General features: G+C 38.9%; 3 protein-coding genes across 4 annotated transcripts in view; 1 reads left to right on the plus strand and 2 right to left on the minus strand.

Moving 5' to 3' along the window:
- ehmt1b (euchromatic histone-lysine N-methyltransferase 1b) overlaps nucleotides 1-10,529 on the minus strand; it is a 33,357-nt gene extending 22,828 nt beyond the window's left edge. Inside the window, exon 1 of one of the 2 annotated variants that reach the window (XM_088071059.1) lies at nucleotides 10,430-10,529. In XM_088071059.1, the coding sequence (XP_087927185.1) occupies nucleotides 10,430-10,519 (90 nt within the window). In that variant the 5' untranslated portion in view covers nucleotides 10,520-10,529. Of the gene's footprint in view, nucleotides 1-2,959; nucleotides 3,124-10,429 lie in introns of those variants that run through there. The other variant, XM_088071060.1, reaches the window with a different exon arrangement.
- Nucleotides 10,530-12,114: 1,585 nt separating this feature from the next.
- On the plus strand, nucleotides 12,115-15,806 carry ssna1 (Sjogren syndrome nuclear autoantigen 1). Its single transcript, XM_088071046.1, has 3 exons — nucleotides 12,115-12,405; nucleotides 14,268-14,467; nucleotides 15,578-15,806. The coding sequence occupies exons 1-3, from the start codon at nucleotides 12,354-12,356 to the stop codon at nucleotides 15,668-15,670; spliced, it is 345 nt and encodes a 114-aa protein (XP_087927172.1). The 5' UTR covers nucleotides 12,115-12,353; the 3' UTR covers nucleotides 15,671-15,806.
- A 90-nt stretch (nucleotides 15,807-15,896) lies between these two features.
- Nucleotides 15,897-27,574, minus strand: part of tprn (taperin) — a 34,114-nt gene continuing 22,436 nt past the window's right edge. The window contains exons 2-4 of the mRNA XM_042509261.2: nucleotides 24,117-24,318; nucleotides 21,635-21,759; nucleotides 15,897-20,284 (exon numbers count right to left, since the gene is read on the minus strand). Of these exons, the coding sequence (XP_042365195.2) occupies nucleotides 20,222-20,284; nucleotides 21,635-21,759; nucleotides 24,117-24,318 (390 nt within the window). The 3' untranslated portion in view covers nucleotides 15,897-20,221. The remainder of the gene's footprint in view (nucleotides 20,285-21,634; nucleotides 21,760-24,116; nucleotides 24,319-27,574) is intronic.

Below are 27,574 nucleotides of genomic sequence, written 5' to 3' on the forward strand. Positions count from 1 at the left end.
ATCTCCGCCATTTCGCAACCAGATTGTTTACTGACACGACGCGGCCATTGCAGCAGTTTTCCACTAGATGGAGAACGTAGGGGTCTGGAGGCTCGTGGATGGGGATATGGAGGCTGCTGAAAGAAGCTCCAAATGTGAAGCCAAGGCTCTGAAAACTGATCAGGAACCTTTTAGTAGCACATTAAAAAAATAGAGAGACGTTAGAGTAAAGATTCAGGCCATGGCTGCAAAAAATAAGGCTCCAGTGGTTCAGAGTTTACATTCCAGATTGGACCTTTTTATTTGAATCTGTAAATAATCTCAGTAATTGGATGGGTTATATCTAACATATTCTAATGCATTAATCATTTAATGTGAGCATTGTATGTGACATGGCCTGGATGTTCGCACCAATGTGATGTGAAAATCTACTGCAGGAGACCTGAAAACAAGTCAGGGCTACCTGCCACAATAACGTTACACAATCAGCAGTTAGACTGCTAATGACGTGCACAGGGTGCCAACACCCAAATGACATGACACAAACGTATTTTCACACTGCTGAAGAAAACATAGGATGAGATGCTGTCTTGGCCTTCTGAAGCAGTGATCCTCACATTTTTGTCATATGATCCCTTAAAATGAAGCAGCATCTACTTCTGAAACCTCATCTTTGGGTTGAGACAAAAGAGTGATTTACTCTTTCTTCTCGCAGTTTTATTTAAATAATTTTTAGGGAGAAACATCAAATAAATAGCTGATTTTGTACTGCTTTCTTCTTTGTTTTACAGTCTTTTTAACTAACATTCAGGTTTATCTTGACATCCATTCAAATGTCCACAAAACTAGGAAACCCCTTTGCTAAAGAAAGGCTGTAAAGAAAAGTTCATTTTTTGGGGTTATCCACAAACTGCACACCAACAGGCAATCTGATCATTTTAGAACGTAATCGAATCTGCATGACACCACACCTTTCTAATCAATGACAAATTAAAAGTGATGAGGAAGTTGTGCTGACAAGTCATGCCTACAAACACAGCAAATACACTGCAACGCTGTAGAAAAGCTGCAGAGAAATCAGGCATTTCAGGCCGCAACAATCCTAAAAACAGCCTGTGAAATCATGGAGACTAAATAATATTACTCCACCGTTTCCAAACCAACATTGTAACTTCCGGAGCTGAATCAAATACCAGGAGGCTACACTTTTTATACAAATGGATTGCTTTATTTATTTTCAATCAGGCAGCTTTCTTTAATGAATATTATCTATAGTGTTGTTAGACTGCTGCTGGATCGTCACATTAATACAGGTGCTTGCTTCATTTGTGTGCAGCGAGCTGGAGAGCAAATCATTTTGCAGTGAAAATGTTTTTAAAAGGCTAAACAGCAAAACAAGTTGTAAATGATCAATCTTTTTTCAATAAATTTTGATTTTTAGACTTTACAGCGCTCTAGGATTATATGTTAGTTTTGAAAAATGCCAGTGAGTCTGTGACAACGCATTATTTTTTTTTAAAAAGCAGATATGTGAAGTTTGCAGATGTAGTAGCTAAATCTGTCTGCAAACGTCTGGGTCCTTTCACATTACTGTCGTGCCATTAATGGTGGTAAAGCACACCCTCTTGTGTAGGATTGTAATGGTATGGGATTTTCACGGTACGATAACCACCTCAGAAAATATTGTTTTTTTTATTGTATCACGGTATTTCAGAATTATTATTATTATTCAGTTATAAGGGCCTTAAAATACATAAAAACAGAAGGTTTTTGTTTGGTTGAGCAAACTTGAAACTGTTTTTTACATCAAGGTATGTGTAAAAAGTAAAGAAAATAACTATAATAAGGTAAGATTCTCCATCTGGTTGTTGTTTTTTTAAAATACTGTAGCTATGCAAATGTAAATGGTATCATAACCATTAATTTTCAAACCACAGTATACACTGAAACTGGTAACCGCTGCAATCCTACTCATGTAACATTGATTAAAACGAAAATATGGAGCTTAGTGATGTGACACTCTGTCCTTGCAATTGCAATAATCTCAGTCTGCATCTGGCACATCTTTCTTCTCCCTTTGTCATTTCCTGTCACTTCTCTGTTGTTCACTACCAAAATAAAGCCAAAAACGGCCCTAAATAGTTCCTAAAAAATATAACAATAGTTCCTATAGAATCGCAAACAAACTCCAAGACTGAGCCAATAATTTACCTGTCCTGTGATTAATTGTGCAAACTGACTGATCAAGACATGCGCGGTCTGGCCCTCAACCAGAAAGCTGCTCAGAAGATCAAAGCCGCTAAACATGGCAGCTCGCACCGCAGCCTACACATGCATCCTTTGGGTTGACAAGCAGTCACCGCAGCCTGATGTTCCAGCATATTCCTGATCACACAGCCAAGGCTGCACATACATCCAGCTCCCCTGGGATCTCATTACATACTGACCATGAGGGAGACACTGAGAGCAAAGAGGAGGGATAAAAGAAACAATGACAAAAGGAGGCTGGATATAAGATTTAAAAATCTACTCTCGGAGTTGATTCCAGATCTTCATGAGGTTTACTTTCACATATTGAGAGTTACACCACATTTCCCCGTGCTGTGATTGCTCTAAATACAGCTGTTGTGCTAATCCATGAGGAGCTCTGTCCAACAACGTGATCCAGCACGCTCACATCTCTCTTTGATAAGCAGCACTGCCACCAAAAAACAAAACATCACTCCTCGAGATTAAGTCCTTGATTTGAGGTATCGGGAGCTGTCAGCTTCACATGAAGCGGCAGCAACTGTCTCGAGAAGCGACCTGAGAAACCGTCTCAACGAGAAGACAGCAATGAGCTCAACTGATTGTAACTTTTATAGAAAAGGAGCTGAGGAGCAGCACTGTGCATCTCCTCAGACCATTCAAAGCCAACAGAGGGTGAAGAGTATAAAGCTAACATGTCTTTCCTCTAGTGTGCCTCCAGGAAGCATCATACCTGCTTTCTTCTCATGGCCTCCATTGAGAAGAAGAAGGCGTCAGAGAGAGTGTGTGTGAGGGAGAGTGTGTGTGTGAGAGAGAGAGAGACAGAGGGAAGGGGGGAGGACAGAGAGAGGGAGAGAGAGCGAGAATGTGTCGAGCAGATTGTTCCTCGTTTCCTTTTCTTTTCCCCGCATGCACATTCACCTCGCCGGTCATGTGACCTGGTGGCTCCCTCTGTCGGTCCTCCTCTTCAGAGGTTCTCCACAGAGCATGCTCAGTCAGCTCAAACTGTAACACCACTTCATTTCTTTACACTGGAAGACCTCGTTGCCACTCAAGACATCCCACCGGAGCAGACTCACCGTGCAAATACTGCTTATCCAATGAGAAATACATCTATGAATCCTGCCTCACATATAACCTCAAAACCAGTTTCTTTCATTATTGGTACATTTCAAGGAGATCTACAGCCACTTCGGGAGCACCAACAAAAGAATGAGAAGGAAAATAATAACAGAGGTAAAAGAGTAAAAGCCCCAGAAGCAAACCAGATGTCAGTGAAGAGTCTGATTAGCCAAATATTTCCAATCGCGAACATCAGGCCACGTCCAAACCCCTCAACAGGAGAGTCTTTTGTCTCCACTGAGCCTCGAGGCCAGTGAAGGCAGCAAAGCCCAAAGCTGCCAGGGCATGCAATAGATACTGGAGTCATAGAAATGAAGAAACAGACCCAGCTACCACTGAGGAGCGAGTTACAAAATCAACCGCAAAAGGACATGAACAGAAAATCATCAGTACTCTGTTGTGTTCGATATGAGCTGAGTAAATATAAATGTACAATAATGCATCTTTACAAAGGCTTTCTATTGTCGCCAGGTCTTTGCTGTACATAGTTTTTGTTCTAATCATTTGTTGATTATTTTTCAATCCATAATTTAGTCTACAAAATGTCATTAAATAGTAGAGATACCCATGAAAAGCTCCCAGAAACGAGGCCTAGTCAACACGTATATGACAACGATGCATCAGCCAATAGCTCTCCAATCATTACTACTTTTTGCTATGTTTTTCCATTTTTTTTCCTCTTTACCAAGGCTGCGAGACTTCATAACTCCTCCTTCAACTCCAAAAGATGTAGCAGGATTTAAGGAAACATTTTAAATATCATCTTTGAAACTACATATAAAAAAACATCTTCCAACGCCTTGCTTTGTCCAATCAGGTCCCAGGGAGGTGTGCCAGACATTAAAGCCAAATTGAAACGGTGGCCAACCACGTAACTACAGCTTATGGGTCAGTCACTTGATACGATTGAGCCCAAAAATTTGGGGAAAGGGATGTCAGTGAATACCTTTCTTTTAGCATCACAAATGACTCATTTCTCATTGGGATTTGATCCATTAAGCCCAATGACATTTTAAAAATGTAGAAAGCGCCAAGATTTAATAATTTTAGCCCCAATCAAGTTAGCAGAGGGCTTCAAAGTTTGCGAGTGGCGTATTTACTTATGTATTTTATGTCCTAGAACAAAATGTTAAAGTCTCTTAAGCTTGTGTTGACCACAGACCGTATTTAGGGAATCCAACCCAAAAAAAACATTTTAAAAAAAGGATTAGAAAAAAACATTGACTTTAAGATGAAGGAACTGGAGGTGCTGAAACGCGAACAGATTTCCTGGCTTTAGGACTCATTACTGGGGTTCTCTATACATCCATGTGTCCAACAGTCCAAAATCTAATGACATATATGAGAGAAAAAACAGGAAATCAATTATCAGAATAGTTTGCAAAGTGCTGTGTTTTCCTGTGAGGATTTAGACACAGTGATGCAGATGTAGAGATGTCGGTGTCCTCTCCTGTTTCACTAAACAATGACAAACAACTTTGTCCTGACATACAGACTCAGGTTCATCAACTTTCAGGGCTCTTTGAATGCACAAAAACCCTGGCAGAGGTGCAATAAAACAAAGAAAGTGTGATATCAGTGGATATCAGATACTGTATACAAAAGAAAGGTGAAAAGTCGGTGAACAACTAGTTCACTATGAGTTATGTAACACACCCAAGACACAAAAGGAGGCCACCCATGAGCAAAGAACAACAGCTTCATAGCTGACTGGCACGAAAAAGCTTCGACCTGTATACAAGAAAACCTTTTAACCCTCAAATGTTTGTGCCCAAGTTTATGCACTGTGACAAAGTGTATGTGCATTATGAGTCCAAAGATTTAAACTTACTCAATAAAGAGACTAAACAGACGTCTTACTTCATAGACACAGGGCCCAAATGTTGAAGCAAAGCAGATGGCAGACTATTGTGAAGCCTCGTCTGCAGCCAACAGCCCTGCACTCTTTGTTAAGTTTTTTACCAGCATGAAACTGGGAATGGCAATGTCAGTTGGTCCACCACTTTGGTCCAAACTGAAATATCTCCAGTATTGGAAAGACAGACCTTTTTCACAGCAGAACATTTTGACGCGTCATAGTAGGAAAGGCACAGGTGTGCTCACTAACATTGATCACGGCTGCATTCCACTTAGGTGAGGTCCTGGCATTGTGCATGCTGACTCACTTACTTACTTGGGCACTTAACAGAGCTGAGCCATCGTAAATATCATAATATTCAACTGTGTTTTTCCACTTATAACAAGTCAAAATGGCTTCAGAGGATACTGACTTTGCTGATGTCCTCATTTTCCCTCAAGTGCCACAGTGAGGTTAACATTTTAAAATCTTGACAACTATTACATGAATGCCATGGGATCTGGTAGAGATTTCCAACGCCACAGATGATGAATCCTTGTGACTTTGGCAATCCCCTGATGTTTCTTCCAGCACACCAAAAAGTTCAAAGTTACCACTTTTTCTGGGAAATACAGTAGCTTGTAGGGCTATAGTCAACCAAAGAAAACCTCAACTGACTAAAACTCTACCTACTCTTGACCCAATTGGTCGATAGTGGAAAAAAGTATCTGCATGCCGTCTCTAGATTAGCCACAGTGTATTGAGAGCGCTCTACCTAGCATCATGTGTCCAAACCGGTTTTTTTTCCTGATGCCAGCATTTTGTTTTGTTTTTTTTAATTTTCCATGGAAGCGCTGCAAGTCACTTGGCATCTTTTCTGCGATTAGAGCTGCACGTTTGGCGTTTGGCGCTCATTACTGTCAGTTTTCATCCAGCCATTCAAAGTGGAGACCAACCATAAACAACAACGGAGTCTCCTCCAAAAAGACCTTTCTCCCTCCAGGCTTCAGGTTTTCTTTCATCCAGAACAACAGTCAGAGCAGGAACTTTACTTTCTGCCAACATCTGTACTTCCATGGATATTCTGTATCACAGCAACCAAAGTGCCTTAAGTGAGAAACCGCTGTGCCTCCAAAGCTCTCTAAGGCCACGTTTAGATGAGAACGGCCCTACTATAAATGGAAAAGTCTTTCCTTTGCATTAAAAAAAATCTGCGTTCATATGATAACATTGTGAAAATGATCCTCATATATATGGATCCATAAAAACATCCCAAAACACTGTCGTGTGCATGTCAGGCCAGTAGTTGGTGGTGTAAGTTTGTAATGACACACCATAGAAGGACACCACGCGCCTTTTCAAAGTGCGGCTGTTACGTGACCGCTCTCACAGGATCCGCACATTACCAGTTTACACGGTGACAGGGTTGCTGGTCAAAACAATCACACTCTGGAACCCAGAACTAAAGTTTTATGTTTCATGCAAGAAATGTTGCAACGTAAACAGGCCTTAATGGTACACACTCTGCGCAATGAGCTACTTGTGCGTCCCACAGGAACAAATTTTAATTTTAACCCTACTACTGTTAAACGGGGTCGTTCATCATGACAATAACTAAAGTCTTTGTTGTTATTTGATAACTGCTAATAAATACAAACATTTTTTATAAGGGCAAGTAAAATTCACTTCGGGCAAGCAGAGTTCTGACCCACTCGCCCACCAAAAACATTAACATTGAACCCTGCTGTTGTGACAAATACATTAATGAATGAATCATTTAAGATAACAATTGTGATCCTTACATGGGTTGAATTTTCCCCCTAACCCCTCGTGATAAAGTAAAATACATCATATCAGTCGAAACTCATCTACATGACTGTTTGCTAATTATAAGAAAATATTTGTGATAGTTGTTGGTTTGTTACAATTTCCTATGGGTGGGTCAGCACCAGCATACCCATACATTTCTCAGGAGACGCCTGAGAGGACATGACGTCAGATGGGTGGTATCTATCACAAGGCCAATAATAGCAACTTCGCCTCAACGTACTTCAACTACAGGAACCCAAAATACTTCACGACATTTAACCGAGTCTCTTCCTGCTGTGTTTCCTGTCTGAATGCACACATGAACTGAAGGCTGAATGACACACACACACACACACACACACACACACACACACACACACACACACACACACACACACACACACTGTACAGTGCACTGAGCGACCACGAAATCAGAAACACCTGTCCATTGCCGTGAAATACTTTACAGGAGCCCTTGCATAACTTTTTTAGTTCAAAATTGATAAGACAGGTAAGGTAAATTGTTTCATCTGCATGTTGGAGTATTGTTTACATCAAGGATGGCATTGAAAATTTACTGTGAAAGAACCTGCTGTTAATGTGTTGCTAATCAGCCTCCGGGGAGAACATTGCTATCTGTGTGGACGATGCAAACGAAGCCGATTCAAGCGAGGGCTGTCACACAGGAACACGTTTTCATCTTTATTTGTGATTTCAAGAAGTGAAATCAAAACCTAGACCTCAGTAGCTAGCACACATTTCAACTTTTGCAATGGCAGATTGAAATAAACAGCAGGTTTTGATACAATCGTCTAAACAAAATATAAAAAATAAAGAAGTATTCGCCAGCAAAGGGCAGCAACAAAGGGAAGCATATTGCTCGAAGATTGGGGTGAAAATTGGTTGATGCTGAGGTTTGTTGTTTCAGGGATGGGGTTTCTAAATAGGTGTCGCTGCATTTTTCTGTGCTTCAATGAAATTCCATTCGCCTCCATTAAGTGCTGCAGGAATGAGTCCTAAACCTTGGTAATGAGAGCATTTTAGCACTTCCACTTCCCTCATCTTAAGTCAGTGGTTTTTTAAATAAATTTTTGGTCTAGATGCCGGAAATAAGGTCTGTAGTTAACACAAGCTTAAGTGATTTTCACATTTTGTTCTCCAGCTACAAAATTTGCAAAACATGGCTTTATAGCCTCTTTGCGGCTACAATAATGTCATGCAATTGTGGTGTAGTAATGGATTTATAAAAAAAAAAAATAGACACAGTGTTTGAAGAGGGGCCCGAAAATTGCTCGGTGGTGCTTGATTTTCAAAGTATGAAATTACCAGGACTTTCCCTGTTGTGGGGCCCACAGCCAAAGGTAAAAAAAGCAGCTAATTTTTAGTTTCAGCTCTGCTAACTTCAATGGGGATACAAAGTATTAAATCATGTTCATAAGTTGTTGAATATTAGAGTTAAATTACATCAAAAGCTAACTTACTGAAGATAAATTTGCTGTTATGTCAAATTTTTGTTGAAGGTTATCCCCAGGAGATCAGTGTGACACTTAATTCTATTATACACAACTAAATGCCATGACTTTTCCAAAACTTTCAAGGATCTTTACACGGGTTTGACAGATTATCGGCCCGGCTGATTATTGAAGCCAATATTTGGCATTTTTCCATTTATCTCTACCTGCGTTTTATTTTTATGATCGCCGATAAAATTAATTAATCAAAGTGCTAAGAAAGTGTCAGCAATGGAGAAACTATTACTCTGTAAAACCTCAGGGAGCTATTTTTATCCATTTATTTTTTATTTAAATTTTCACTTGGCTTTATTAAAAAAAAGTTGCTGGTAACTAGATTGTATGTGACCGAAGTTTCAGTTTTGATTTAACATTTGCTAAAGGCATTTAAACAAAGTTTTGTGCTGAAGTTTGTTATATTCTAAATTCTAAATTGACAGAAAGATTTTAATTTTTATTGTAAATACATATTGATTCCAAATATCGGTTATCGGCTTCATTAACTACTAATAATTGGTAACGGCCCTGAAAAATGAATATCGGTCGACCCCTAATCTTTACTAAGTCCATGACTTTCCAGGCCTGGAAAATGTCATTGTAATATTCCACGACTTTTTCACGTTTTCCATGACCGTAGGAACCCTAAAAGTAACAACAGATAAACCCAAACAATATCACATGGCTAAAAGTCCACTTAAGATATGTAGAAAAATGTACTTTTTTGATTACTGTGAACGAACTCTTTACAGCCACATATTGCATCTGTGCTTAAGCATCAACACATTTGACATTTCAGCTTTTTAAATGCTAACGGAAGTGGCTGCACAGCTGACTGTCTCTCACCTTCTTTCTTTCTTATTAAAACACAACTCAAGATACTCATCTAAATGCTACTCGAGCGACCTCTGCTGAACAAGAATGCATCCTAACTCCCAGAAAGAAAAAAGGAAAAAGAAAGAAACAAAGAGTGATACATTTGCACACTTATGTGCCATTGCAGCAAAGCGATCAGCTGATTTAGTCCATGTTTACAGTTAAAACCTAAAAAACAACAACAATGAAACTTGTTACAGCCAACCATGGACTGCTTTAAACCGACTGAAACCCATGATTATGATAGCATATGGCTAACAAAGACTGCAGCGGGAAAATAAGTGATTAAAAAAGTGAAATGTGGAAAAAAATAATCATGCAAAGTGCATCAAAGCCGGTTTAAGGGCTGGCGCCATATGTTTACAGTGGGAGGCTGTAGGCACTGCCAATGTTGCCTTCATATGGCTGCATCAGTTATCATGTGGCTAACACACTAAACAGCACAAACCAAGACAAAATAATCACCCGACGTCTTGTGTAAATTATTCAAAATAACACAGACACTAGCTTATCTCATTTAAATTAGATTTTAACCTCAAAAATCAGTTTTTGTGTGGATTTGAGAAAGTGTGCAGCCTGCTAACTAGCGCGGATGCTAGCAGTTAGCTAAACAGCAGCGTACAAATTGGCCACCAGTGAGCCAGTGACAGACAATACCGCTAAAAACAAGAAAAACATCGGCTAAAAACGCATGCATAATCAATCTGCAGTTTATTTTGAACCGCTAAAGATGGACAGAAGCAGGACAGTGACGTGAAGCCGGAACATGTATAACTAAACCATGCAGCGGAGCCAACAACGCGCCCGGATGCTTCATTCAGGTTCCGGGGCGCAGCATCTTCCTGCACATTCAGTTGCCCTCCGGTCCAGCACAAAAGCAAGAGACTGCGGGCTGGCAGCGGCCAATTTACGACAAAACGACACCTCGACATCGATAATTCGCATGTTTAGAAGCGAGTTTCTGACCGCCGGGGCGGAAAACATCTCCAAAAGCCCGGGAAACAGTGTGAAAGTAAAAGAAGCTTGGCGCAGAAACCGCTCACACACTCACCTCGGGTCCAACCGAAGCCATGGTGCCTGGACGTAAACTCCGCCCACCCGCGATTACGTCACAGATATTGATTTGCAGACGGTGTAACATCACACCTGGGAATATGAGTGTCAATAACGATCATATTAATAATAACTGTTATATTAACAAGACCACAGAGGAGGGAATTATGTGATAAACGCACAAAAAATAAGCCGCATTAAAACATCCAAATCCAAATGTAAACACAATGAATGGCCCTCGAATAGAAAGAGACAAGTTATTATCTTTAGTAAGGGACTGTTCTTTATTTATCAGAAGAGGGTGGCTGGGGTGCAATTTTGTATATTGTTTTTTTTCTTCTTCTCTCTCTCTCTATATATACATATATATATATATATATATATGAATTTTTTTTTGCATTTTTGCCTTTATTAGACAGGACAGAAGATTGACAGTGTGAAAGGGGGAGAGAGAGGGGATGACATGCAGCAAAGGGCTGTAAGCTGGAATTGAACCTGTGGCCACTGCAGCAAGGACATTGCCTTTGGTGCGCCTGCTTTCTCCACTGAGCCACCCGACGCCCCAGTAAATTATTTATTTCTTGACTATTTCTTTATAAATTTCAGTCTGTTTTAAATTTTTTATCTATTATTTGTTATTTTATGTCTTTTTTATGTCTTGTTATTTTTTATTTGCATTTAATCAACTATTCAGAATATACTAGTTTTAATGTGTACTCTTATTTTAGCTCTTCAATTCACAATTTTTTCTCTTTCAGTTGTATTTTTCTTTTTCAGTTGTATTTTAAAAATTGCCCCAGCCTAATTATCCTTATTACTATTTATTACAATACAACAACAGTACTCCCTCATTCTCCCACATTCTTTACCTGCATCTTGTTTAATCTGTATATCTTTGATTTTTTTCTGGTATATCTTTGATTCTTGTATTTAAAACCTGTACATTTTTTCTTCTTCTTGATACATGCCTATTTTTGCACTTTTTTATATTTTATATTTTGTATATATTGATATTTTATATATTTTTTCTGTACACACGGCTGCTGTGACAAGTTAATTTCCCACAAGTGGGATAAATAAACGTGTCTAAGTCTAAGTCTATAACAAAGTCTTGCTTTTTTCCATGTGTGCATTGTGCGTGCGTGCGTGTGGATTGTATAAAGCACTTTGAGTTCGCTTATTTGAAAAGTGCTATATAAATAAAGTGAATGAGGTTAATTTTGAGGTTGAGGTTTATTTTTTGATAAAGTTTAATGGTATGCAAAAACTACTTTTGATACTTAAGGACAGATAATATCAGATGCTTTAAGACTTTAACTCAAGTAATATTATAATAGGTGACTTAAACTTCTACCTCAGTCATTTTCAGGTACTTTATCCACCACTGCACCTGCATCACCACACAAACACAAGCTAAACATTTAACTAAAAGAAGGCGACGGTCAGAAGGGGGCGCAAGAGCAGCAAAGCAGTAGACGTGAGGCACATTAAAATAAAAGAAAAAGAAGCTGTGTGGACCCGCCTTACTCTCCCTCTGATTGGTTAGTCTTCTTTCCCTTCCTTAGTTGGATTGGTTAGATTTAGACTTAAAGAGTGTGATTGGTTTAGATTAGGAAAATTGGATAAGTCTAAGCCAATCAGAGGCAGAGTAGGGCGGGTCAACCGTATCCTCTCGCGAACCGTCAGTTAGCATCCTGTAGTTTCTTTGGTGTTGTAGTCCCGGGTAACTTGTCACATATAAACCGCAGACTTTAGCTATAAACATTTAGTTTAAAACACTTTTCTGTGGACAGGCGCTTTTATCTTTACATGTCTGATTCATGACAAGCAAGCCGGCCGCGAGGATTTACAAGTAACTAGCTAGTTTAAGCGGTTTTTAGCCGCTTGAAGCTTAAATATACGGACGTTAGCCGAAATCCAACATGACCCAGCAAGCTGCTGCTCTGCAGACCTACAACAACGAACTGGTCAAGTGTAAGTCACTTTTATTTCATCTTAAAGATAAACGGATTGAGTGGATCAGTAGTTATTGTACATAGTGTGATGATGGTGGTGCAATCTAGCTAAATTTACACAAATACTGTACTTAAGTATGGATTTGAGGTACTTTACTTTATTAATTGTATTCCACTACGTTTCAAAGGGAAATATTCAGCTTTTTACTTCCTTACGTTTTTATGGCAGCTTTAGTTACTTTACAGATTCAGGGTTTTGCATAAAAACACAAGAGGGGTTTATAAAATATGTTTTGTTATATATTAAATTAGTCTGTATTCGTACAGCTGCAATGTTTAATTAATAAGTCAATCAGTCAATTCACAGAAATTAAATGCCAATTATGTTTTGAGAAATCTTTTTGTCTTTTTCTTTCTTCGTTTTTTAAAATAATTTGGAGTTTTGGGGTGTGTTGTTTTGTGTTATTATTATTTTTTAAATTATTTTTATGTTTTTGTCATTTTTTCTTTAACCTTTAATGCTTAAAGTACATATTCCTGTTTATACACACTTTATTTTACTCATGAACCATTTTCAATGCAAGGCATTTACCTGTAGCAAAGTATTTTCACAGGGTGGTATTAGTACTTTTACCTTAGTAAAGGATCTTAATGCTCCTTCCACCAATGGTGATGATAAACTGCAGATGACAGCGGCGAGGTGTGCAAAATCTAGTATCTTTTTGAAGACTTTCCAGACGACAAAGTTTGTGTGGTACATTATACTGCGATGTTGTGTTTCTCCTTGAGCTGTTATTGAAGCTGCTTTAACCAGAGAACAGGATAGTACTTACAATCTGATTAACCCATACAGATTATGCTCTCTATCGCCTGGAAATCAGCCTTTAACCTCCTGCAGACCTCAAAAGTGAAACTAATGGCAAACAGCTTTCCCTTTTTAATACCTGGAGTAGTATTAAGATGTTTTTGGTCTTTACCACCCCCTAAAAATGAACAAATGTACAGCCAAAGTGTTTTTAGTTTCCGAGACAGAAATGTGAACTTGCTTTGTTTTATTGTGCAATGAAACATACAAAAATATTGTAAGAGGACTAAAAATAAGTATTGTAATGAAACGTAAGGCAAAAATAATGCAATACTCAAGGACTTAAATATAGAATAGAAAAATTTACAATAAAAATATAGTAGAGTATAGTATAGAGTTATAATACAATGAGTATTTGATTATTATTATTATTATTTTTTAGCATTTCCTACCGTTTTTTCAAGTTATTGTTTTGTTTGAGTTGGAATTTTATTTTTATTGTTTTTTTGTGTGTGCTTATTTTCAGGAAATTTTTAGCTTTTTTTCTTTTTTTAAAAACTTTTTTCATTTATTTTATTTTTTATTATTTCTCTTTTTGTCTTATATTTGGGTCATTTTTAAGTTACTAGGAACTTTTTACTAATATTTCCCTAATTTTGGGCCATTTCTTAAGTTGCTCATTACTTTATTCCCATGCTTTTGAAAAAAATCAATTTGTTCACATTTCAAAGGATTTCTCATGAAGCCTTTTAAATCCCAGTTTCCCGCAGCCCGAGATAACATCTTTATATTGCTTGTTTTGTCGCACCAACAGTCCAAAACCTCGACGATAAACAGAGAAAAGCACTGAATCCTCACACTGTGGAAACAGGAAATTCATCATGTTTGGCATATTTGCTTGACAAGCAGCAGCAACAGTTAACCATTATCTGGCTTGTCGTTGATGTATGTTCTCTTCTAGGCTAATATCGATTATTCGGACTAATTGTTTTAGCGCTGAATAAATAATGTCGTCCATGTGATTTAGAAATGATGCAGTGAGGCTCCTTTGCATTAACCCTGTTTGTCTCCGGCAGGTATTGAAGACCTGTGCTCCAAGCGGGAGGAGTTGAACCGTCAGATCAAGCAGGAGGAAGAGGAGAAAGAACGACTGCAGCACGACATCCGCGTCCTCTCAGAGAAGCTGAGCAGAGTCAACGAGAGCTTGGCGCAAAGACTCGCCGCCCGCACCACTTTCGACCGCACCATCGCTGAGACGGAGGCTGCATACACAAAGGTGTTTATTGACTGCCTAAAATATTGCTGAGCAACACTGAAATATGTCAATTATAGGGCAATTATAGGGAACCTTTTTGGACATTTTAAGAATCTATTTTCTATTCTTTCACTGTCATCTTGTAAAGGAAATCAGCTTGTTAGATGTGGCTGGTCAAGAGTAAAAGAAAACAAAAAAATATATATTATTGCTAAATCATCTATAAAGCATGGCGGTACTCATTGCATGCACACAACTTCTGTCATGCTGAAAGGTTTAAACCACAACATGATCGTCCCGACTGAAGTATGATGGATAACAAACTAGAAAATGTGCTGCAGCTTACCTTTGCAATCATTACGTTACACAGCTGGTAAAAGACAACCAGGCAGTGAGGAGATTAACAGGTTCAACAAAAGATGTCGTCAACTTTGCCGTACATCAAGTCCAAAAAAAGTTGCACGTTTCAGCTTTGCCTGACATTAACAGATCTATTCTACTGTGATAAATTGCCATGCTAACATAAGTCCTTGTCATTTAAATCTGCTTTATGATTTTTTTTTAACAATGCAGACTCATTACATGATCTTAAATGCTTAAAGGGGCAAAAACGGAGGCATTGTGTGCACAAAGGTGTTGTGTCAAACACCCATTCAATCTGAATTTAAGACGATTTATTACTTTTTAAGGCTTTTTATTAGTAAATGTGTATTTAAGACTGTTTAAAGACCCATAGCTACCCTGTGTATAGGAAAATAACAGTATCGGCCCAAGACGAAGCTCAGTCATCATGAATATTGAGCTTCCATACGAACGCTCAGCGGACTTTCACCATGTGCACGATCAACTGCCTCTTCGTACGCCATCATTTCCTCTGAGTGGTTTGTACTTTATAGTCAGTGGTGCGTCACCATGTTTTCCTTCTGCTGCAGTTTCGTCTCACAGGCATTTACTGCTGCCGAACTCCCCGAGCGCCCCCACAAATCACTGCAAACACTCCAAAGCTGCTCTTATTAAAGAATAACACACAGTCAGCAGAGCCGGGGCCCTTTTTAAATTACTTTTACAAATTACAGCATACCGTCTATGTCATTTAGGCGATGTTTTTTCTTCTTCTGTCTCCACCTATAGATCTTGGAGAGCTCGCAGTCTCTCCTGAGTGTCCTGAAGCAGGAGGCGGGAAACCTCAGCAAAGCCACAGAGCCGCGAAGAAAGGATCACTAACGGCAAAGCTCACTGGACTCTGAACAGCACACCTGACTCTGCACTTTTAACAGTTTATACTCCACGCTGGACCAATTATAATGGATTTGACTGATGTATTTTAAGTTCCTTGTTCTAATAAATGTTTGTAATCACACCTGTGACTCTTTTATGTTCAATCTTAAACCCAGATCGCCCTTTTTGCTGTCGAAGCTCAATGCTCAGGATGTAAATGACACATAAACAGTTTTTACATTTGTTCAAGTCTTCTATTTATTGAGCTTTCATTTGTACAAGTATGACATCACTTTTTTGTTTTATTTGCCCAAATCATTGACAATAACTTTACAGTAAGCACATCAGCTGCGATGTAGATTTACAGACGAAGGGGCGGGAAAAGTAAGAAAGGGAACAAGATGGAGCTTGTACCACAGAGTCGCTACACTGTGACCAACACAAACTGGATGGGAAAACACGTCTGTGCTTCAGAAGTCAGGTCGTGTGTTTTTACGTCCCACTAGTGGCCGTTGGAAAAATTCTCGCTGGTGTCATTTTAAGACGAATAATGAGGATTCCCGCAATTCACTCTGCCTTTTTGGTCCTTCAGTTCATAAAGACAGAGAGCTTCAGATTCCCACAAAGAGTGGACGTCCTTTTTGGGGGTTTTGGACGTTGAAGGCAGTGGTTACCACAGATGGATCCACAGGTGTGTCATGTGACTGTTAGCCACGGCTTTACAAAAGGTCCAAGTGAGGCTTCTGGAGGCCAAATTCAAGAGCCAAGCTGTTTTTTTTGGGGGGGGACTTTTAGGTCCTTTTAGAAATTTTGTGCACTTTTTCTGACTGTTTTTCCTACAGTTTAAAAAAAATCATTGGCTTCTTTTCATTTCATCATGGTATGAAAATGCAGTTCAGGATGTTGCATTTTTTTTTTATATACCAATTTCAATGAATACTACACAAATTTGCAATTTTGTCCAGCCTGAACAAATCTGACCTACTTCTTTAATCACAGCAGTTCTCCTCACAGCGTCACCAAACTCACTTCCTTAAGTCCGGTTGTTATGACGCAAACGTGTCTGGCACAAACGCCTCACATGTGCCAACAAAAGTTACCGATCAACACCAGGCAAGGCCATCCCCTAATGCTCTGCACGAAAGCAAACAAATCGTCTACAAACAATTTTATATCGCAAAACAGCCCCAGAGAACGGCTTAAATGCGCTGACAACAGACAAGACAAGTCACGACAGAAGCTGCTGCATCCAGATCTATTACGCGTGCATCATTAATGCAATCAAAAATTACAATCTTGGAACAACACAATTTCATTTTCACTGTAATGAGTTTCCTTAGTTTTTTTTTTTTAATTTTCACACAAAAAGGCAACAATTTTTGCTTTTTTTTTCACTTGCTCTAATTTCATGCAGAAAAGCGCCTGCATTGCCATTTTCCTTTTAGAAAAGCTGCCATGTTATCAGGCATTTAAGGCCTCAACAATCCACCTCCAAAAAGAGCCACGAAATCCTGGAGGGACTCGTGAGTTGTGTAATCCGTCATAGTGAACAACAAGTCTGCACTGATTCTGGCCGGCTGCATTACCGTTACCCTACATCCTGATACTGTATGATGAAGCAGTTTAAGTGCAGATTCATTTTTTAAAGTCTGCACTGCCAGTTATACAGCTGCATATAAAACAACAACACTGACTACAATGTGTCTAAAGCGCTGGGTACAGAGTCAGGAACTCCTCTTCAGATTCATGATCATGTTTATCTTCTTTTTTTTTAAACGAGATGTTTTAAATTAAAATTTTGCCAATTCTAGACTGAGAAATTTCAATATCAAGATTTCGCCTTAAGTCACCCGCCTACAATGCAGTCCTGAGTTTTCTCCCCAAATGGATTCACACCCGGACCCATGCAACCCTAACGACCCACATGATGGCCACGTGGGTCAACGACTCACATGTGACCCTAATGATCCTAACGACCTTCACACACAGAGCCCACGTTTGACCTCAACGACTCAAGCAAGTCCAATCGCCCACGATACAGCACCGAGAATTACCACGACCCGGATGACTGAGTCCTCACCAACTTAACAATAATAGGACTTTACACAAATCAAACGTTTTAGTAAGCATCATTTCAGAGGACCAATCTGATCTCGAAATGACGGTGCACCACCTCAGAGCGTCACTGTTCATATCAGGACATTCAGATGAGGAAATTCAGAATAAAAGCCCATAAAATGTGACATATGAGCTGTGTTCCTTCTAAATTCAGATTAGATGCAGAGTTTCATACCATGTGAAACTGACTGGAAACCAGTCGACACCTGGAATGGTTGAAAAAACGAATAAAACCACAGTAGCACAGTTTGAAAAACAGCAATAAAACATGTGTGTGGCTCATCAGGTTAACTGGCCAATAAAAACAAACAAAAAAAGAATTTTAGAGGTTTTTTGAGATGATTTCTGACCAAAGGTGAAGCCTTGGACCTGTGTGGAAAACTACACCTGGGTTCGTGGTCACAGCGACAAGGCCGACAATCGTAAGACTTTTGATGCAAGGCTGTGGCAAACCGAGTACAAAAAGCGGACATGGCATTCATCGGCAGTGCATTCATCATGTACACTTGAAGAGTTTTATTTCAAAAATGCTATTCAGTCATTTTGATTAAAAAAAATCAATTGTTGTGGTCTAAAAAGTGTTATTCAGCCAACCAAGGGCTAAAAAGTTCTTCCACGTCTCCTGTATCTGACATACAATCAATGTTTGTATAATAACAGATGTCAATATTGTTTCGAAACAAAACTCTTCAACTTCGTGTTCTTTTAAGAGCACATATCCTGTCGCCTCCTCTGTTCCTTCTCATGAGGTGCAAAACAAAGCTAAAAGCAAGACAGTGCAAAGACATTAAACATCCAAGACTCCAGACGAAACTCCTAAATTCATAAGACAAAGACGAAACGTCTCCTAACAGCAACCTGGACTGAACAAATCAGATCGGAGAACTTAAAGAAATGACAGTCAGAAAGAAACCTCATGAAAATATGGTGGAAACTGTACAACAATACTGGCCGAAGGGTCGTGTAAAGAATGAATGTGAGGCCGTTACAGCAACACTTTAATCACTTGGCATTATGAGTTTAAAAAAAATCATCTGGTGCATTCTTGTTTATAAAACTTAATTAAAAAAATTACATATTCTTTCACACACACAATCTTGCATTCGCTCTAACAAACACGCCATATTATGAGTGATCATAACCGTCGTTGCCTTCATTACTCCGATGGACCGGCTTCTTTTTCTGTGGAATGTGAAAGTACATGAGGTCCGAGTGGAGAAAAAAGAAAAAGAAACGTCCGGCAGGGTGTTTGCACCCGACAGGAGCAAATTTGTCTTTACAAAAATGTGTTTTTTTTGTACATGAGCAGGTCTCAGACATGCAAACTTCAACTTTAAGCAGGAATAAATACACGAGAAGCCAGAAAAAAACAGCTTTTCATAAACGTGACACAGATTGATAGAGAATATACAGAAACATTCTACAGTATGATGGTTTTTGTTTGTCACCAGCAATACGGACGTACAGACATTATTGGCCAAGGTCACTTTTTTCAAGCGTGTGATCAGAAAATCTTGCTGCTGACTGACAGAAATCTCCCCTGGGGTGCATATTTTTTTCTCCCACAATGAGGGAAGAGTGTTGAAGTTTGCTCTCTGTTAAGACTCTTCTAAACGCCCAGCAGCTTCGATACAGCATAGTTTGCCAGGAAACGTACAAAAACTAAAAGGCATACAGAAGCTTTACAGTAAAACAACCAACCGAGCTGTTGGCCGAAATCAAAACATGCAGGTACAAAAACAATCAAAATAAAAGACAAAAAACTACAATTGTGGCACCCTTTAACCATTTTTTTGTGTTTGAGTGTGCCAGCGATTTACACAAGCAGACGCGTCCTCCACGTCCTACGTTTCCATGCTATAACACTGAACTCTGTCACCGTGGCTTTACCTACACGTGGGCACTGGTGGCTTCCTGTTCTTTTTTTTAAGGAGTTTGGTCACTCGCTTTCAGCTCCTTCTCCCCAAAAACCTGAAGCAAATGTTGTTGGAAGCAGAGGATCACAGGAGGGACGTAAAGCCAGAGGACTTCTCCCAGAGTGTGGAGAGAAAGGCAGACGCCTTGATAGATTTTGATTTGATTCGGTCTGATTTTTTTGTTTGTGGAGGCTGACAGATCAACTGTCCAGGATTATGGGAGAAAGACAGTCCAGCTGCTTTTGATTCAGGTCAAGAAGAAGGTAGGAATCGTACACCGGCTAACCTGGCAAACAAAGCTGATCTGATATGAACGTGGCGTGTGGTGGCTCCGTGGCAGGAAATCAGCCAAAAAACAAACAAAATACTATGTTTCCCGTGTGATTCGGGAAGATGTGCTTAGAGACGACTGGAGTGTAGAGCTGGAGGCAGTCGGGCCCGGGTGTGACGGACGTCGCTGGGCTCCGGCTGCAGGCTGGTCCCACAGGTGTGATGCTACTGTACAGCTGATTGGTCCGAGTGATCAGAAGTAGAGAGCGGGCTCGCTGCTGTAGTCGGACAGGGAGGAGCTGTCTGCCGGTGTGAGCTGAGGAGGAAAGACAAAGTTGTGCTTCAAAGTCCTGTTTTTGCATGGGAATTTTATTTCATTTCATATTTTTTGCAATATATTAAGGCTCTGTATCCTGTATTCTTGTGATTTAAAGGGTAACTTTGGTATTTTCCAACCTGGACCCTATTTTCCCATGCTTTTGTGTTGAATAGGAACAAAAATTTTAAAAAAATTGGTCCGGTATTAAGGAGACTGCTCCAGCGACAAAACGGGCGGCAATGTAACCACTCAGAGCATTTGTGCACTGTCACTTTACGAAACTGAAATTGCTTGTTTTTGCCACTGACAGGCTCAGATTGTTATTCTAAGTATCTGACAGTTTATAGAAGGGAAGCCTACAGAGAGAGACTCTTTTCTTAAAGAATAAGACTGTTTTTTGTTCAACCAGAAACAGCCCCAAAATCATCTTCATCAAACCCACCAGATTCAATTTAGAAAAATAGTAATTTTAGGGTGTACAGATCCAGCATATTTTTACATCTAATTGGGTGAATTAAGGGTTCATTCAAACCAAAGCAGAGCTGGTGATTGTTGGAGTAGTGGAAAGATGAACCAGGATGGTTTTTGTGAGTTTTATTTTGCTTCTGTAAACTTTGAATGAAGTGTGTTTTATGATAATAAAATTGCTGTTTATTTAAAGGAGTCTGGTGGGTTTGGTGATAGAAATTTCAGGGCTGTTTTTGCCTAAACAGAAATGATGTTACTCTTTAACAAAAAAATCCTCTCTAATGCTGTCAAACAATAACGATCTGTAACTATGGAATAAAGGAGTGATAAGTAATGAGAAATATTTTGTATTCTTTGTTGTTCTATGATACCTATCAGTTCACTGCCTATTCATTTTATTACTTATATTCATTTATAATATGTAGTTTCTAATATGAAAGCTTCCCATGTTTTAGGTGCTTAAAAAAACTTTAGTTAATGTGAGATAAGAAAAACTTGTGAAAGAGCTAAACTCTATAATGGATATCTGACGCATTGCAATTTCCTTTTACTTGTTTTGAGTTTGCAAAATCCTATGTGAACCCATTTGCATTAATACAGTAACTGTGTACTACAAATAAAAATCTAGATTATAAATAAAGAATTAAATAAGAATAATAACAATCTGAGCCTGACAGTGGCAAAAACAAAAAGCTCCAGGTTTAAAAATACAGAAGTAACCCCTCAACTGTTTATCCCTTGACGTGTTTGATGAGTCTGTGTTTTGCATCTCCTGTATACTCTAAGCATGGGATGCTGTGTCTTGTTTCCACCTGAACGACACTGATTTGAAACTATATGAACGCAAAGCATTGGATGAATAGAGAAGTTGTATCTCACCATAACTTCCTCTGTCATCTGGTTCTGTTGGGAAGTGGTGTCCTCCTGGTAAATGCTGTCATCGTGTTTGTGCTCTTGCCAGGCGCTGAAGTCCACAGAGTGTTTGGGAATGTAGCTGGAAAGGTCTGCAGGCGATAAAAACACGTGTTACTAAAATCTTAATACTTTTGCATCCGCAGCTTTTGCCCTAGAAGGTTGAAATTTGGCATGGAGGTTGTGTGTGTGAGTGGATAAACATGTGGATGCCAGAGTGTATCAGACCCTTAATTTTTGTAAGATCTTTTTAAGATAATGTTTGATTTAATACCGTTTTTCAGACAAAGCAGCCTTTTTTATTCAAGCACTGTCGGTAAGTATAAAGGTACGTAGCATGTGCATAGTTTGTGCAGAGATATATGGTTATTACAGTGTGTTCGGTTGAGCTACATTTTACCATCAAGTAAATGTGATCATAAAGTAAAAAGACAGTACAGGGTTCACTAGTAGGTTTGAAGATTTGTAAAATCAGAAATGTGGACTTACACAAAGAAGAGTTTGACTCATTTTGGCAAAAAGAAATTAAAAGATGGATAAATAAAACTAGATAAAATGTTTGTGGCAATGGAAACCTCACACATTCACAATTAAGACTATTTAAATTACTTCTAAGGTCTAATATTTATAAAATTGAGACATTTTAAGATTTTTAAAGACCTCGAGATACCCTGGATGCATGCGCAGTCACATGCTATAATGACTTTGCACTTGTTTCTTTATGTGTTGTTACACTATGAAACCTTCACTTTATTTTTATTTTGGTACACCAATGTGTTTGTACCTTATATGTGTTAATTAAAATCACTTATAAGATACTTCTTTTAAAAAATATTATTTTTAAGTGGCTTGGTGACGTCAAAATGGAAACAGAGACTGCAGAGTCCATCACATTTTGTTAAATGCGGTTCACAATTTGTCCAGTAGAGGTCTCTGTCATCATACTCAATGCTGTCTGTTACATTTGCACCATGCACAACGGCGGAAATGTTGATACACAGTAATAAAGAAGCAATGACCCGAAAAAATCTTGTTTAGCTTTAATCAATAATTTCTCTCCTTTAAATTCTTCCTGTCTCCATTTTAGATGCTTCATTTATTTTATGACATCTAATTCTCACACTATAAATTCTCTTCTAGGCTATTTTTTTGGTCACATTATGTTTTAAGTCCTTTTACATCTGATGCATAGCATTTAAAAAGACATAACACAGGCCTTTCATATTTATTCTAATGCCAATTTGCTGTATATCAGTTTTTAGTGGGGGAAATAGCAATTTTATTTGCATTTGTGATGGTTGTCCAACACAAAGCGGAAAAGAGGAACCATGGCTTAACTCTGAAGCTGAATTAAAGGGGTAAAACTGACTAGAAATATAATAATACAGTCAGACAGCTCTCCTCTGTTATGCCTGTTTCCTTCTGCCAAGAGTGCGTCCTCATATCTACTGTCAAACGCTTTAGGAGTGGTGTCATTTACACCGAAATTAAAACAGTTTCCACTGCCTCACTAATCTTTTTATTTTGGCTATCATCTTGGGAAGTGCTGCACCGCAGACCAAGATCTTCACTTAAAATACAGACCGACAAAACCACTGAAGGCAGTTCAATTCTTATTTCCATAAACTTTTTGTAAACACAGCATGTGCATCACTGTTCTTGTCAAAATTGATAAGGTTTTGCTGCAAATCTCTTCTTTAAACACACTTTTTCAACATGAAGTTATGGCTTTTGATGCTGCTCTCCATTAACATTTGGTTCTTGTATATTTATTCTCACAGCTGCATAATATTGACCTCTTTTTAGTGTGTTGTTTTTCTCACTTACTAATGCTTCTGATTTGATTCCTAATTATTTCTTTTTATCAAATGTGCCCCAGAAAGACCTCTTTTTAACTCTGCTTTTACATAAGTGCTACAGAAATACACTTAATTAAACAATTTGTTTTTATTTTAATCCCAAAAAGAAATCTTATGGGTATCCAAAATGGAAATGGTTCATCCTCTGAAGAGCATGAAAGCAATTCAGCCAGTAAATTTAGATTTTTCTGGTATTAAAAGTAAAAAAATTGACATAATGGCTGCCTCAGTTTAGAGAGTCACCAACCAAGAACATTAGTAAGGGATTAACCCTCTGAAGACCACGAACATCAAAAGTGCCATGAAAGAGACACTGGGACAATAGATTTCAAGATAACTTTTTGTGAACTCGAGTGTTGGACAAGTAGACATTTTGTTTTTGATTTTTGCCCCAGAGGAAAAGTCAAAGGTCAACATACTCATGAGGGATCACCCTTTGGAGACCATGAATATCTGCAGGAAATATCACAGCAACGAAGAGAAATACCTGTTTTTCTCAACCAAAGTGTAGGTCATATACTAGATATTTTAATGCTGCTGTAGGAGTCAAAACTGAACATTTAACAAGCGTGTTCACCCGAGAAACTCACCATTGCTGTTGTTCGTGTGTGTCGGCGAGCTGCTGAAACTGGGTCGAGGGATGTGGATGCGTCCCACCATGCTTGGCTGTTCGTCCGCCACCTTCCCGTCTCGTTTCTCCTCCTCGTCCTCCTCCCCGCTGTCCCAGACGCTGCTCTCCGACGGATACTCATACGTACTGTGGAGACTCGTCTCGTTGAATGAGATCTTGAGCTGCAAAAGATACAGAAAAAATACAATGAGTGATTATTACCCAGGACATTTTGATTTATTGTTGTTTTGCTGTCCTGATATAGTGTTTTTCCTAATGAATTAATAAAATGATAACAGATAAAAACATCAACAAATGCAAGTAGTACCGATGGGTAAATGAATGATTCAATTTGTGTCATAGACACATAGTGACAGTGATTTCCCCTGCCTCCGTATTTTAATTTCCACATCACTGGCACCATGATAAAGAAAAGAAAACCAGTCGTCGGCCAAACTAAACTTGGGATGGAGCCTGTTCAGGATTTGGAGCCAGTACTTGATTTTTTTTATTTTAAATGTAGCTGGCAGGAAAATAAGAGAAACAGACAATGAGATACTGTTTTTCCTCACAGGAACTATTGTTTTTACAAAATTCATTTCAACCCTAAAGGCCGCTGTTCTCACATCAGCCACTTAAGTCAGTCAACACAGGGCCGGCTCAAGCATTTTTGGGGCCCCTGTTCAAAATTTGACCCCCCCACACCCCACTTCACAAATATACAAGGTAAACTGAAAAATATGCCGTAAAATCCCCAAACTTGGTATAGTGACCAAGGATCACTGTGACAATATTAACAATATTCAGCATTTTTAAAATTATGGGAATCATACTTTTTAAATCCAATGGCCTGTAAAATAAAGTAATTGAAAAATGTACTACTGAGGCTCTAATGCCACCACTTGTCTCTGTTTGCACTCTCGACATTGTAGCTTCATATAATGTCCCTTCCACAGCACTATTTCATTCACGTGAATCTGAACCTGAATCACAGCCTATCAACACCGAACGCTGTCATGTCACAGACGGAGACGAACGCAGACTGAAGCTGCTCCGCGATCAGCGAGTGGAGCTTTGTGCTGAATTTAAGGCAGCAGATATTACTGAAGTTGTTCAAACATCACAATCCAATACGAGGATTTTTGCAAAAACAGACCACTGTTTCTGACAGCAATGTTTTGCCATTAGTCTAATATTACGTACTACTACTACTACTAATAATAATAATAATAATAACTTGAATTTCTATAGTGCCTTTCCTGAGACTTAAAGATGCTTTACATAGTAAACAAGTAACTAAAAGTTGCATGTTTGCCAAAGTGCATGAGGTTGAAGGCCATGGTGAACAGGTGGGGTTTCAGGAGTTTATTAAACATTTGATGTAGCGCTGAAAATGTCAGTAGAGAGAGCTTTCCACAGGGTGGGGACTGTGATACTTTAAGTTCTCACTAGATGTAACAGTTGTACGAGTATGAGACCTGCAAAGAGAGGAAGAGGGAGTGAAATGGTGCCTGGACACAGGCAACAGATGTGAGGAGTTTATCATAGTTTTTAAACTATAAACACAGTCGGTTACTGACAACAGACACATTTTATACACCAGATGTATATATCACAGACCTGCCAATACACATTCAACCGTGGTGGACTAGTTCATAAAAGCCAGCCATCACTGTCACTATTCTGCAGTCTGCAGTGTAGTTCATACACTTCACCGGTAAACGAGATAATTATACAGTAACACAATGCTTCATGAAAGTTTTTGTATGGTGTCAAAACCTCAGTGCATACTCTCCCCCTCTGTGGACAGATATACTAAAGAAAAAATGCAGTATGTGAGTATTATACATACCAGCACCATAAAAGGCAGGATGCAATACATGCAAAAAAAAGTGGAAGAGCAATGTCTCTTTTTATAATATTACCTAGTTCTCTGTTGCACCATTTATTAAATATATGCTTAAAAGGCATTTTAAGAAATTTTGTGGTGGAGTTTGTGTTATTCCAGCTTTTCCCAAAGCTCTCCTAAAATACCAGTGGTCCCTCGCTACTCTAACACAGCTGATTCAAATGATCAACTCCTTATGAACTCCTGAAGCTGCAAGATAACAAGCGGATCATTTACTTCAGCTGTGTTACAGCTGAGAGACCTAAAATATGCAGGACTAGTGTTACTCAAGGAGACACTAAAATGTTCATCATCAAAATACTGGAATTTCTAACTTTGATGCAATACCTTGAAAAACACGATACTTGATGCTATTTTCAATACGATGGGGAAAATTGACATTTAGTGTATAAAATGTAATTATTTTTAAAGATTATTTTTGTTTGTTATTGCCTTTATGTACATGGACTGCGTGCTTTTCCAGGTGAGCTACCAAAAATATAAAATTGTTTTTAAAAAATACACATAAAAAGGCTAGAACATGACAACAATGACTTTTCTTTTTCATTAGTATCAGAGAACAGAAGAATGACTGCAATAAACATTAAAAATAAGAAAGAGCGAGAAAGCAAAGCAGATAATAGTACATTAATACCACGGAAAATGAGTATCAAAAACATTGCAAATATTCAGTTAATGTATATTAATAAATCAATATTTTTTGACATGACTCCATGTGCTGATGAAGGCCGTGAAGTGCAGTTGTGAATTCTAGAAAAGCTTGATTTCCAGTCAAGATTTCACGATCAGCCATAATTAGTTATTCAATCCTAAAATCTGTCATTGTGCCCCTATAGTGCATCCCACAATTCCCCGTCATCTCCATGTTCAGTGTTTTAGGTCACTATGATAAAAAACACAGTATCCGTCTCTAAAAGTGTACTTGATATGTGTCATTCTTAATGACAAAAAAACAAACGTAAAGGTAGAGAAGCCAAACTTTACAGGAAAGCTTTAAAAGTATCAGATAGCATCACATTTCAAAGCACAGCTTATCACACACGAGACTGACATCACTCCGTCCTGTCCGCATTTTATGAGCTCAGTAAACATTAACAGGTGACTTCCTTATTGCTCTGTCATTAAACCATCTATACCGAACATCATCACGTGTCGCAGCCTTTTGCTCACAGTGCAGCCTCAACACCAGCGTCCTCATCACTTATTCAACATGGCTTTTAATGTGGATTCTTGGAGAGCCAGGTGCAGTTTGTTTAGGCGCGTCTTTACTGTACGTTATGTGTCCTCTAAGTGGGACAGGTGGCAGCCTCGCAGGAGCCTGGTTCCTGTGATTGATCGTCTCAGAGCGTCGCTGTAAGACATGTCTGTTTGGCAATGCTTCAGTGGTCTGCAAACATGGATCCGTGGGGTGAGACGGGGCCCTCGCACTTTGCTGCACCGTGTAATCCAACATGAATGGCAACTCTGCCACAGCAGACTTGAGTGGTTTTATCTGTCAGTGAGCACACCGACTGGCGTTTATTCTCAAA

Source organism: Plectropomus leopardus, chromosome 20, assembly GCF_026936395.1.
Source record: "Plectropomus leopardus strain MGB_pleo_1.0 chromosome 20, ASM2693639v1, whole genome shotgun sequence".
NCBI lineage: Eukaryota > Metazoa > Chordata > Actinopteri > Perciformes > Serranidae > Plectropomus > Plectropomus leopardus.

Excerpts from the sequence above, each read along its gene's own strand:
- ssna1 (XM_088071046.1), top strand. The coding sequence starts at position 12,354 with ATGACCCAGCAAGCTGCTGCTCTGCAGACCTACAACAACGAACTGGTC. Across the intron at positions 12,406-14,267 it reads CAACAACGAACTGGTCAAGT|GTATTGAAGACCTGTGCTCC; the intron begins GTAAGTCACTTT and ends TGTCTCCGGCAG. Across the intron at positions 14,468-15,577 it reads CGGAGGCTGCATACACAAAG|ATCTTGGAGAGCTCGCAGTC; the intron begins GTGTTTATTGAC and ends CTCCACCTATAG.